Source organism: Malania oleifera, chromosome 8, assembly GCF_029873635.1.
Source record: "Malania oleifera isolate guangnan ecotype guangnan chromosome 8, ASM2987363v1, whole genome shotgun sequence".
NCBI classification, from domain to species: domain Eukaryota; kingdom Viridiplantae; phylum Streptophyta; class Magnoliopsida; order Santalales; family Ximeniaceae; genus Malania; species Malania oleifera.
Window position 1 is genome coordinate 90751176 of NC_080424.1, and position 13905 is coordinate 90765080.

At 35.1% G+C, this 13905-nt stretch overlaps 1 protein-coding gene across 1 annotated transcript; it reads right to left on the minus strand.

Moving 5' to 3' along the window:
* Positions 1–9476: 9476 nt before the first annotated feature.
* LOC131162317 (ent-kaurene oxidase, chloroplastic) lies at positions 9477–13155 on the minus strand. The gene is made up of 8 exons (XM_058118653.1): positions 12553–13155; positions 11605–11765; positions 11212–11373; positions 10976–11116; positions 10630–10884; positions 10397–10558; positions 10126–10320; positions 9477–10041 (listed from the first exon to the last, which is right to left on the minus strand). The coding sequence occupies exons 1-8, from the start codon at positions 12707–12709 to the stop codon at positions 9730–9732; spliced, it is 1545 nt and encodes a 514-aa protein (XP_057974636.1). The 5' UTR covers positions 12710–13155; the 3' UTR covers positions 9477–9729.
* Positions 13156–13905: the final 750 nt, after the last annotated feature.

A 13905-nucleotide genomic window follows, 5' to 3' on the forward strand; every position in this document is an offset into this window, starting at 1 on the left:
ATACCCTTTTTTTTATATCTCCCAATAATGTTATAAAAACCTTGAGCTCTCTAAGCTCGATTTCGAAGAAATCCTAAAAAAAAGATAAATTCATATTCGGGTGAGACACATCTCAGTAAGGGAAGAAACCATATATTAAAACAGTGTGTGGTCAATATGAGTTTATAGATAACATAATATTTAACATTTGAAAATCCTTAACATAATTTCTGAAATCATTACCTGATCCTAATCAAACACATGCAAATGTTTAAGCCACGAGATTACCCGAGGATAGGGGTGATTACCCACCCATACAAGTAGCACCCATCTGCTCTAATATTTTTGACAACCCAAAGGTCGTAACTAAAGCATACCAGGGCACTCACCTTACTCAGTAAGCCCTCAAGTGATAAATTAATCTCGTACTCACACTGTTCAACAATAGCTTACCGGTAAAGGCCCTAAGGATAGGGAAATCTACCCACCCATACAAGTAGGTTCCCTCTGCCCTAGTACGTCATGCGGCTACTGCTACATCTGTAGCTACTAGTGTACTCGCCTTACTCAGCAAGCCCTCAGGAGAAAGGTACATCTCGCCCAATCGTAACATGTTCTACGTACACACATACTTCTATTATCATAATACATCATTCTTTTCTGTCATTATACATTTATGCACATTCATTCCTGTTCATAACTTAACTTTGCATTTCGTTTCACTTTAAGTGACTCTTTCCCATTTACATCATTTACCTTTGTCATTTCATTTCATTGTCATTTCATCGTCATTTCATTGCATAACATTTCATTTCATTACTTCGTACTACAGCTGGTCTTTAGCCATCATCAGTTAGTCTACGTAGAAACGTACTATATCTACTAACACAGCTCCTTTTAACTGTCATCAGTTAGTCTACATAGAAGTGTGCTAGATCTGCTAACATGGCTGTCTTTCAGCTATCTTACATTTACATGGTTGCATTTAACATACACAGGTAACATTGTCCATATCATATTTTATTTTCATTGCTTTACTTACTTAATCTGTATCTCATACATTTAACATATATTTGCACAGAATCTCATGCCACACAATTTAGCAATAAAATTCATACACTGCCTGTAAAATAAGTCAACCAACATTTAATGTTTATATATTGAAAATACCTTTCATTTCTTACTTAATTATCCTGAAAATATTTCCCACTTTCATCAGTTCATTTTCGCATATACATATCTAATAAACAACCCTAAACTCGGGAAAAAAAAAAAAATTTAAACAGTTGGCATTTTACCCATACTGAAACATATACACGTACATATAACACAATTTATTTTTTCCATTAAATTCATAAAAATTCTAATTTAATATATATTTTTCCCCTTACCTGGTTTCTTAAATTACGCCAACAGGGACTCCGAAAAATACCTACGACGCTCACCCGGACTCTGAAATTAAATTCCTAATTCCAATAAATTATTCCTGAATAAAATATTATTTAAATATTTTCTAAGGTCATAATTCCTAAATAAATAATAATACCCTTAAATTTAGTCAAATTGCCAAAATTTCCAAATCTCATTCTCTCTTTGGAGTAAGGCTTAGAAAATCTCAATTGGAAAATTACTTACGTCAAAATGATGATGGCGACGACTAGGACCCCATGGTGGTGTCCGTTCGTCGATTTAATCACATATTAACGGTGAAGTTGAGAAAATGGGAAAAAATTACCTTTCCCCAGGAGCAGTGTCTTAGCTGTTAGCATGAAAAATTTGCTCAAGTAGAAATGTCGGCAGTGAAACCAAAATTCCAACGGCACCTTCCGTTTTCCGATCCGTCACAAACTCTCCGAGTAATTGAGAGAAAATGAGAGAGACGGAGACGGAGTGGCTGGCACGCAAAAATATTTTTCAGAGGGGGGTGTGCAGCTCCTGTCTTCTTCTTTCTTCTTTCTTCTTATCTCTCTGTCAGTAACTTAACTTTACATATATATATTAACTTACTTATATATATATATATATATATATATATATATATATTTAATTATATATATATATATATCTTATTTTAATTATTTCTATTTTTAAATCCAATACAATAATATTTAATTTAACAACTAGTTATTTAATTATTTAATTTATCTTAATTTAATTTAATTTCTTTAATTTTTATTTTTTTTAATTTAATTTTTTTCTTTTTCCCACGTCATTTCTTTTATTTATTTATTTCTTATTTTATTTATTATTATTTTTTAAATTATTTTAATCCTTTTAAATTTATGGATCTTTACAGGGAGGATCAAAGAAGCCAAGAGAGACTTTCGAGGGGTGGGGAGGGAGCAACTGAGAGAGGAGATTTCCACAAGGGGGGGGGGGGGGGGGGGGGGGGTGGGGGTTGAGAGCAGAGGGAAAAGAGAGATTTCGGTTAGGGGACAGTGGAGAAGGGGAAGAGTCCTCTGGTTTAGTGAGTCTGTGAGTCATGACAGTGGTAAGGAATTTTTTATTTTATTTTTTTAGATATTAATAAATAAAATGAAATGTTTTTTGCTTTTTTAAAAAAGTTCATTTTTCATGAAACATTTCAAATTTTTTAAAATAAATAAATTATATTTTTTAAACGTGTGACCCGTTTATTAAACGGGTAGATTTGGTAGTCACCCATTAATAAACGGGTCAAGTTGATCTCGTTTAATCCCGATCCGTTTACGACCTGCCCGAATCCGGCCCATTAACCCATTTTGTCACTCCTAACTCATGTGCAAATTTTTGTCTTGTTTTGTTTTGTTTTGTTTTTAACTTGAGGTAAAAATAAATCGTTAAATCTGATACCTTGAAGCTGAGCAATTATTTGTTAGAGATGGAGCCAGAGACAGCTGGAGATGATGCGTTGCTGAGTCAAGAAAACGCGTGGAATTATCTCTTCATTATCATCCCCATTGTAACTCTCATTTGTGATTAATTTTTATCTTAAATATAATTTATTCCAAGTCACTATAAAAGGAGGGCTGTGGAAGATGTATTATATGGAAGCATAGTAGCTCAGAATAGCATAGAGAGTGTAGAGAGAGCTGAGAGGAAGAAGGGAGGAAGAGAGAGAGAGAGAGAGAGAGAGAGAGAGAGAGAGAGAGAGAGAGAGAGAATTGTAACATTTTTCGGCGAGTTATTGAATAGTTAGTGTGTGCTCCGTGGACGTAGGTCGTTCTTGACCGAACCACGTAAAATTCTTGGTGTCATTTTCTTTTGGATGCTCACAGGGTCCTAACAAGTGGTATTAGAGCCCGGTTGGAGCAGAAAATCCAGATTGGAAGTGATCCCAAAATTCAGAGCTCTGTCCAATAGATTGAAAGTGTGTTTTGAGGCAACCATCGTATTCGTCTCACCGAGACGAACATAAGGGTACCCGCCGGAGCTCGAACAGAGTTAAGAAAAGCCCGCACGCGCCTCCACGCACCTTGTCCGAGCAAGACGCCTCTTCACACGCCGTCCACGCACCGGCGAACATCTTTTCAAGCGCTGCACGCACCGCACGCGTCTTCTTCACCCGTTCTGCCTCAACCCGACCTAAAGAGAACCCAACCCGACCCTGCAGGTGACTCAAATCCGGGTGAACCCGAGATCCAGTTCCTGACCCCGGTCTGATCTCAGCGCCATGTCAGCGTGCATACCGTGCATGGGCTAGCAGGAGTGCCACGTGGCAGAGGCGCCACGTCAGCAGGCGTTGCCACGTCATCAAGTGGGTCACACAGCCACGTCAGCAGGTGGACCTCACTGCCACGTTAGCAGGTGCACCCCACTGCCACGTCAGCAGATGCCACGTCAGTGCCACGTCATTAATTTGACCAGGTTTGACTGAAAACTTTGACCTTTTGGGGTTGTTTTAGGTCCATTTTTCTAGCGACTCGAACCATTTCTAGGGTTTTCGATCGTTCTGGATCCATCCATGCTATCCATTTGAGCTAATTCTATCTCTAGATTAGAAAATCAAGATGTCAAATGAAAAGAGCTCAAAAATCGAAATGTTCAACGGGAACAATTTCGGTTTCTAGAAGATGCAGATAGAAAACTATTTTTTTGGGAAGGAATTGCACTTACCGTTGAAGGGTAAGCCAACATCCATGAACGAGGACGAGTGGGAGTTGCTTGATCGAAAAGCCCTCGGAGCCATCAGAATGACGTTGTCGAAATCTGTGGCGTTCAATATCAAACATATAACATCCACCAAGTCTCTTATGGATGCGCTCTCAAATATGTACGAGCAGCCTTCAGCCGAAAATAAGGTACATCTCATGAAAAGACTATTTACCATGAATATGTCTCCAGGTGAGAGTTTCAGCAGGCATCTGAATAACTTCAATGAGTTGTCTGATCAACTCGCCTCAGTCGGGATAACGTTTGATGATGAGATTTGGGCTCTACTGATTCTCAGTCAGCTGCCTAAAAATTGGAATGGTGTCGTCACTGCCATCAGTAGCTCCTCAGGAAAATCGAAGCTTGTATACGATGAGGTCGTCAGCATGATTTTGACGGAGGAAATAAGAATGCAGCCGAACCATAGCTCCAATTTGAGTTCAGCCTTGAACATGGATAATCGAGGCAGAGGAAATAGGCCTGGATGATCAAACAACCGTAGAAGATCTATCCCAGAGGTACTCAGGACACAAGTTCCCAGAGCACTAAAGTTATTGAGTGCTGGAACTGTGGAAAGACTGGTCATTACAGGAATCAGTGCAGGAGTCAGAAGAAGGAATTCGAGACGAGGGCAAAAACAGAAGCAAATATTGCTTTTGAGAATGATGAGATGTTGATTTGCTCTTCGGAGAGCAAGCAGGAGTCTTGGGTCTTAGACTCCGGAGCCTCATTTTATGCCACATGCTGCAGAGATTGCCCAGAGGAGTACACACCAGGTAATTTTGGTAAGGTGTACCTTGGCAATGATCAACCTTGCGACATAACCGGAAAAGGAGTTGTGAAGATCACTATAAACGGGCCAGTATGGAAACTGAAGGATGTTAGGTATATTCCAGACCTGAGAAAGAATTTGATCTTAGTTGGTCAGTTGGCAGATGAGTGATACACGACGAAATTCAATGGTGATGAATGGAAAGTCTCAAAGGGTGTACTAACAATTGTGCGAGGTAAGAAAAACGGAACACTTTTTCTAACCTCCAATGCCTCAATGTCTATTTCAGTTGCTGCAGGAAATGACGACAGCAACATCTGGCACCAACGACTTGGTCACATGAGCGAGGAGGGACTCAAGGTGATGCACTCAAAGGAAAAATTGAGTGGTCTACAGTCAGTGCAGGTTGACATGTGTGAGGGTTGTATAGTCAGGAAACAGAAGAGGGTTAGTTTCTAGATAAACACCCATGAATGTGTTGGGCACATCAGCAGAATACCGAGAATCCTCAGGTGGAGGAACCAGTGGAGCAGATTGTCACACCACCATCTCCTACTCCAGCTCCAGAGCTTAGGAGATCTACTCGGTCTCATATACCAGACAGAAGGTATATTGATTACTTACTTCCTACAGATGGAGGAGTATCCGAATGCTATGATGAAGCATGTCAGGTGGCAAATACGAGCAAGTGGGAGCTTGCGATAAAGGATGAGATGAAAACCCTTACCTCCAACAGAATGTGGAAGTTATCCAAAGGCCTTCATAACAAGTGGGTGTATAGAATCGAAGAGGAGCATGACGGCTCCAGAAGGTACAAGCCTCAGTTGGTAGTCAAAGGCTTTGAGCAGAAGAAAGGGATTGACTACACTGGCTTTTTTACACCAATAATGAAGATGACAGCCATCAGATTAGTCCGGAGAAATCGAGCAGATAGAAAGGTGGCGACTACAGAGAAGCTGAAGTTGTGTTCAACTTCAGTTGGTCTTCATGCCTGAAGACATGTTATGAGCACATCATTTATTCATGATACTCTGGTTGAGAAGGTGTCTCTATCTCCAAGTGGGAGATTGTTAGAGATGGAGTTAGAGACAGCTGGAGATGATGCGTTGCTGAGTCAAGAAAACGCGTGGAATTATCTCTTCATTATCATCCCCATTGTAACTCTCATTTGTGATTAATTTTTATCTTAAATGTAATTTATTTCAAGCCACTATAAAAGGAGGGTTGTGGAAGATGTATTATATGGAAGCATAGTAGCTCAGAATAGCGTAGAGAGTGCAGAGAGAGCTGAGAGGAAGAAGAGAGAGAGAGAGAGAATTGTAACATTTTTCGGCGAGTTATTAAATAGTTGGTGTGTGCTCCGTGGACGTAGGTCATTCTTAACCGAATCATGTAAAATTCTTGGTGTCATTTTCTTCTGGATGCTCACAGGGTCCTAACATTATTCACATTCATATTATAACATATATATATGGTCAACATGGAGCTTGTGTAAAATAAAATAAAATAAAGGGCAAAAAACATTTACATTTTCTAAAGTTAAGCAAAAAATTAAACACTTTCCTCATATTTCAAAAATGTCACATTCCTTTTTTAAGATTTTAAAAATGTTATAACATTCTCTAAGATTTTCTAAAAAGATACAGACCTCCTCTAAAAAATTTATCTTTTTACAAAAATATATGGGGAAATTGGTTTCTTTTTTACAAATTTCAAGAGAAATCTCTGAAATTTTTGAAATTTCAACGGAGATCATTGTCTTTTTCATCAAGTCTGGAAATTCAATGTTTTTTGTCTAAAATAAAGTATACATGATCTTGTTTGTTATATATGGTCACTACACTCCCTTCCTCTATGTGTGCTCATTTATGTTGCATTTGGAAGCATAGTTTTCGGATCTTAAATAATTTAGGTGAATTTGAACAAATTTTAATATAATTTTATATTACATATTATCCAAATCTAATACAATTTTAAATTCAATGACTCTCCAAATATAGAAATAGGATTATTTCAAAGTAAGCATGTCATTCGAGCGAGACCGTCTTCTACACATTTTCACTTGGACACAATTAATACAAAATTGCACTGTACCGATTGAGTCTAAAATGAGGTGTTTTTTTTTTTTAATTGCATTTAGCTAATTGTAAGTTTATCTTTATATATAAACTTATAAAAATTGTCCGCATTTCATGACGGGATCATATAATAAAAAGAAAGATCAAATACATATGAGGTAAGTTTAAAAAGAAATATTAGAAGTTTGAATTATATGCCATTGAAATGATTTAGTCTATCTTTAGAAGAATAAAAATTGTACAAGAATAACAAACGAATTTGAGTTTTAAGTTTATTTTTTATTTTTTTTATTTTGTATTTTTTTATAACAATCCATGATTATGAGAGAATCCCAATATTAAGATCAATCCTAACAATATAAAATTGTAATGATATATCATTTTAGTATGGAACTTGAATGTAAATACAACCTTATTTTTAAAAAAGGTACATAGGAAAAGCATATTTTATTCAATATTAACTTTAACGCACATAATACAAACAATATTTAGGTATAATTTTTTTTAATGCATTTTTAATGAGATTAATTTTCATATATATATGCATTTCAATAATTAGTTTTAACAATAATATCATAATTTTCGAACAAATTATTTTATTTAATACTATTTGTTCAATATAATTGACAAATATTTATTTATATGAATAAAATAATATTTATAAAAATTACATGTAATTTGTAAAACTTAAAAAATATTATAGACATGTACATATGATATAAATTTATTTGCGGCAGATCAAATTAAATGTAAAATTAATTGAAAAAAATAAAATACAAATATAAATCTATAATAATACTAAATGATTTAAAAAGGAAAATTTTAGTAAAATTTAAATATTTTATTTTATAACATATGGAGAGTTGAATACTTATTAAATTACATGTATTATGCATATATATATATATATATATATATATATATATATAATTGTAATATTTTGATATTAGAACCTTTGCTAGAAGATAACTAAAAAAACAATTACTTATTCTAATTTTAATGCATATGATATATGTAAACAAAAATATATTACGGTATATATATTTATATTTTTGAATAATATTAACTAAAATTAATTGTATAATTTTAGTGAAGAAAAATTGTATTGTACTATATATATTATATTGAATATTTTAAAAATATTTTGAATAATTTTATGCTAATTTTAATGTATGTAATTTTTTTAAAAAGAAATGTAATACAGTATATATATATATATATATATATATATATATTTCTATATTTTCAGAAAATTAAAATTAAAATTGATTCTATACTTTTAGAATATGTATAATACATAAACAAATGATAAAGAAAGTAGAAATTAATAATTTGAATTAAATTAATAATATAAAAATATTGAGAAAGAAAGTAATGGAAACTCTGTTGAATTGAGATTATTTTTTTAAAATTGTTTAGTGGAATTCAATGTTGAAATTTTTGAATTTTATCTAATGAAAAATAAAAAAAATTAAAAAAATTAAAATAATTTATTTAAAATTTATAAAATTAATGTGAGACGAATTTAATGGGATCCGCGTAACGGCGCCGTGAAATTGATATTAAAAAATAACGGCGCCGCTATTTTTGTAGGCTTCCGGTACTCGGCCAAATCCCAAGGTTCGGCAGAATTGGCGTTTTCTGAATTTTTTTTTTTTGGCCTTTGTTTATTTCAAATGGGAGGAGAAAGAAGCATTCCTCCCATCCCATGTCAAGTTAAAGATTGATACTGAACGTATTGCTAATTTAGATGATTACCAAATGCTTAAAAATAGCACAATTATCATTTTCTAATTGCTAAGAATTATTAAATGATTAAACTACTAAAATACATACCCGCTCCAAAGGTTGATTCAAGACATGAATGGAAATGAGTGATAAAATTTAAGATTTTGCGTTAAATTTTGTGCAAATGTCAATTCTTGATTTATCAAAAGTGAGTTATATAGGCTGGTCATGTCCTCTTCGGATTCAGTGCCACTTGAGAGATACAAAGGGTTTGTTAAGGTTAGAATTCTGAGTGATAAGAAAAAACACTCACAATAGTTTCAAAAAATTTTAAGGGAAAATTTGTGTCTATTTAGTAGAGTTGAGGAGAGATTACTAGAATTTTGAATGGAAGGTCTCTAAAATTTTGAAATTTTAATGAAGGTTAGTGCTTTTTTTTGGCTAAATCTCAAAAGAGATTAGTGGCTTTTACCTTTAAAAAAATCACACAAAAAAAAGAAGCTCTTCTTGGTGCTAGTTAGAATTAACAGCTTGCAGGTTATCAAAATCAGAGATGACAACATTCGACCAATCCAGGAGTGAAACAATTTAACCAGTCAATATATATATATATAAGAGGATAAGAATATGAGAAATGAATGAATGAATTTTTTTGGAATGAGATAACATTCTCTCTCAGGCTAGATATCAAACACAACAACCACAAATCACTCTGGTGAAGTCATGAAAGCAATGCAGGGTGGATTAATGAAATGCACATATTGCCAGTCAGAATCACAAGTCAAATATTCTGCAAAATATGAACTCCATATGCATCATTCAAGATTATGAATAAACCCTTTCACTAACTCTATAATTATATGAAACAAAGACTGATAGAACTTAAACATGGTAAATGGAATAATAAGCCAACTTGGGGATTATTGAAATTTGGCCATTTTTCCTTCAAATATGATGCTAAACACACAATGCAGAGAAGTTCCACTAGCCAGCATACATGACAATTAACCAAGATTGTCTCCAAAAGACGGTGCCAAGCCATCAGTCTCGTGGCTTTAGAATCACTTGGAGTGGGTGAAGTTTGCGAGTCGTGAGCCCAACTGTGCTCACATTTTCTTCCCCCCCAGCCTCAAGTTTCCACTCAAACTCTTGCACGAATCTAGCAATTGCAGTGCAAGCAATGGTTATTGCTTGAAGAGCACCAGCACATACCCTCTTTCCCCCTCCAAAGGCCATGGTCTTATGCAAATCCGACTGGTCATATTTCTTGTCAAGAAATCTTTCAGGCATCCACTCTTCTGGGTTTTCCCAGTGTCGCTTGTCCATGTTGCACCCATAGATGTTTATGGCAATCTGCACAACATAGCCCAAATTGAAATTTACATACAAGAATCGAGGGGGAGAGAGAAGATTCAGAGAGAAGAGAATTAATTTGACCTCAGTTCCAGTAGGAATATGGTATCCTCCTAGTTGAGTATCTTCATGCGCATACCGCAGGGGAATTACTGGAGCAGGGCTATACTTTCTTATAGTTTCATGGAAAACAGCACCCAGGTACGGAAGTTGAGGCAAGTTTTCCTCAGTAATCGTATTCGATCCACACAAGTTTTGAATTTCCCGATGGAGACGATCCTGTTATAAAGGAGTCAAAGTCATCCAAAACCAAAATTGGTAAGAGTTAAATGGATCGATTAGAAATAGAAGTAACCTGTCGATCTTGATCCTTAGCAAGTTCATACATCGCCCATTCTGTTGTGACCAAAGTAGTATCTGATGTCTCAATGATTGCTTCCCAAACCAATATGGCAATCTGTTTTTCCGTGAGTGTTTTTGCCTCAGATAATAAGAAGTCAAGATAGCAATCCGTTCTCTGCCAATTTACCAAAATCATTAGCCAGAAGCTGCAAAAATGATATGCACTTAAAGATTAGAAAATGGTACCTGTCCAGATGCAATTCTTTTCTCCTGCTCCCTAATTATAGCATTCATCACTGCTACCCTTCGGAAATCCATTCGCCGTATTTTCTCTTCCATGCTTCTATTAGGAACCCATTTTAGATATGGAAAGAAGTCTCTCCAATCCACCTCAATTGCACCCTCCATTGGGTCATCCACTAGAATTTTAAATATCTCATCTCTTGACAAAGTAGCACCAATCTCCTCAACATAAACGGAATCCACATCCCTTCCCACTGCCTGCAAATTCAGTGTGACATTTCAATGATCTAAATTTCTTCCATTCTCCCTCAAAAAAGCAAATGCAAGATGATCTTATAAGGACACTTACTTCCTTTAATGCGAGTCCAAAAAGTTCAAACTCAAAAATTTTTCTGAGATTCACGGGCTGAAGAGGGAATCGTTGTATGTGGTCTTGCAAGTGGCATGAGAGGTTATCTATCATGGTGTCTCTGTGGCAGCGGTGTCGTTTCTAATCACAGAAATAATTCTTTAATCCAGTCTGGGAATAAAAAAAATTAGCACACGAAAAATGCAAGCAAAAGAAGAAAAGCTTTGATTGCAAACCTGTGCATTTGGTCCCAAAACACTTGTGAGTATAAATTTTTTTACCATCTTATGGAAGTCATTGTAGTCACTTATTGCAACCATGCACTTGTCAAAACTAAGGATCTTAATTGCATTTGATAGCTTTCTAGTTGAGATGGATGAAAATCTAGTCACCATGGCCTACACAACATATGAAATTTTATAATCATAGTGCTATATTATTCTTGAAATATAAAAAAATAGAAAACCAATAACACAGCATGTGAATTAATTATTCAAAGCATGTAACTTCAGGTTTTTATGCCAACACATAACAGAATTAAAGAATATATATATATATATATATATATATATAGAGAGAGAGAGAGAGAGAGAGAGAGAGAGAGAGAGAGAGAGAGAGAGAGAGAGAACCTCTTTGGCAACGTCGATGGAGTTGATGACAACAAGAGTGGAAGCGCCAGCTCTGATGGAGTAGATTGGCCCATATGTCTCTGCCCACTTTGTAAATGTTTTGTATGGCTTCTTCTCTTTCAGCTGCAGTAAGTTCCCTATGAAGGGCAGCCCTGGAATGGCTGCAGCGCACCCAAATTCATACATCAAACCCTAGTAGGGCGAGCATAACTCGGTTTTAATCAAATTAATCAATCAAATTCGATCGATTTAGTTCGGTTAAATTTTAATTCGGTTTGATTCGATTTTATAATTTGGTAAATTTGGTCATTTGGCTTTTGATTCAGTTATGGAAAAAGTAAATTTTGATTAACCGATTTAATTGAATTATGTAATTAATTAATAATTAAATATAAATTATATAATTTAGGATTCCCACAATTCCCTAAATCCATAAAATTCATAAATTATAAAATTAATTAATAATTAAATATAAATTATTTAGTTGAATTTTGAAAGCATACAAATTTTACAATCATATTTTTTCTAAAATTAACTAAAATTTGATTCGGTTAAATTTAATTAACTGAATTAATAAAAAATTTGGTTTGCTTAGTTCGGTTATAATGGAGAGTTAGTCGAAAAAATTCGATTCATTAGTCAAATTGGCTAAACCGACCAATTATACACCCTTGTTACACTAGAGTTAGTTCCCATTTGAAACATAAGTACTTTTCAAATATATATATATATATATATATATATATATATTTGGGTTATTTTAGTCTTCTTAATCCAAAAAGCTCACATATAAGTTTTTCTTCACACTCAATAACTGACCAGTCCCTTCCACCATTGATGTGGAATAACCCAACAATGTTTTTACTCCTAAGAGACAGACATGTTAACACATGAAGAGTAATATGTCATGGCCAAAAAGAAACACTCCCAACAGCCCAAAACAGGTACCTGGAACAGTGGGAAGTTTGGTAGATCTCTTCTTTTGATATGAGATCATGATGAATCCCTTCAAGAAGAACAGCACCAGCATGAGACCCCCCAAAGCCATGGAGGCCGCAGCGGGCCGGCCCTGAACTTCTTTTATTATGCCTCTAATTATCTCCATTGATTGATGAATCTCACCCACAGCGAGAGAGAGAGAGAGAGAGAGAGAGAGAGAGAGAGAGAGAGAGAGAGAGAGAGAGAGAAAGAGAAAGAAAGAGAAAGAAAGAGAGAGTTAAGATCAGTGGGCGCTTCGCAGTGACCCAGTAAGGGGGCAGCAGAAACAATTTATTAGGAGATCGAAGATGAGGAAGGGAAAAGGGGAATGGAGAAAGTGATGAACAGACGTAAAGGATGGATGGGGCAGGTGAAATCAGATGGCAGTGTAAATAAATTAGATGTGGGGAAGGGAAGGGTTTGATTGAGAAATGATATATCAACGGAATCACAAAGGTAAAAGCAGATGGGAGGAGAGCAATTTGCAGAGCAGTCTGATAAGCTTATTACCGCATGTGATGAGCAATGGACTGCAGCTAGCGTCCAGGCTTTAAAGCCCCAATGGAGTCGAGTAATTAATTTATTTGGGATTCTCGTGCTTTAATGCTAGGCTCTACATTTAATTAATAATTACTACCCTTATCTGGTTTGGTTTATTTATGTGGCACTCGTACCCAGATTTTTTGTTTTTAAACTTTACATATAATCAATTGTTAAATCCGGGTACCTTGAATCTGAACATTCAATTTTTCACATGGATTAATGTAGGTAGTAAATCAAACCTACAGTTGGTTTTATTTGTTACCACAATTTCTTATTAGTTGATTGTAATTATGTAATATGGGACTGCACTACCTTACGTTAAACCCTAAGTGTGTGTGTGTGTTTTCTCCTTGGACTTATTATTTTTGTTTTTTGTTTTTTTATCTTGCTTAAATAATATTTCTTTGAATTTTTTTTTCTACAATTCGTATTAGAGCTTGCGATTTGAGATTACCAAAATTCAATCAAAGATCCCATAGTTCGATGGTAAATCGAATTTTGAATATCGATGGATTCAAATGCAGTTGTTCTTGGGGTTCCAGAATATCTAAGACATTGTGGATCAAGGTTACGAAGAACCAAAATTCGAAGCAGCTTTACCGATAGTAGAGAAAGCCAAGTTAGTTACTTCTAGACAGAAGAATGTCAAGACTCGACACTATATATTTTAGGCCATTGATCCGACAAGCACACCAGAACAGCAAAGAAAACATGAGATGCTTTGTTGAGAGTGTATTGGGGTGTTCAAAAAACAAAGAAAGTGTGTTTGCAAACCGTGCA

What these genes read in the sequence shown, in the direction of transcription:
- LOC131162317 (XM_058118653.1), bottom strand. Translation starts at nt 12,709, where the DNA reads ATGGAGATAATTAGAGGCATAATAAAAGAAGTTCAGGGCCGGCCCGCT. An exon ending in TTGGACTCGCATTAAAGGAA is followed by an intron (nt 10,885 to 10,975) that starts GTAAGTGTCCTT and finishes CTGAATTTGCAG; the next exon opens with GCAGTGGGAAGGGATGTGGA. An exon ending in CTAAGGATCAAGATCGACAG is followed by an intron (nt 10,321 to 10,396) that starts GTTACTTCTATT and finishes CCTTTATAACAG; the next exon opens with GATCGTCTCCATCGGGAAAT.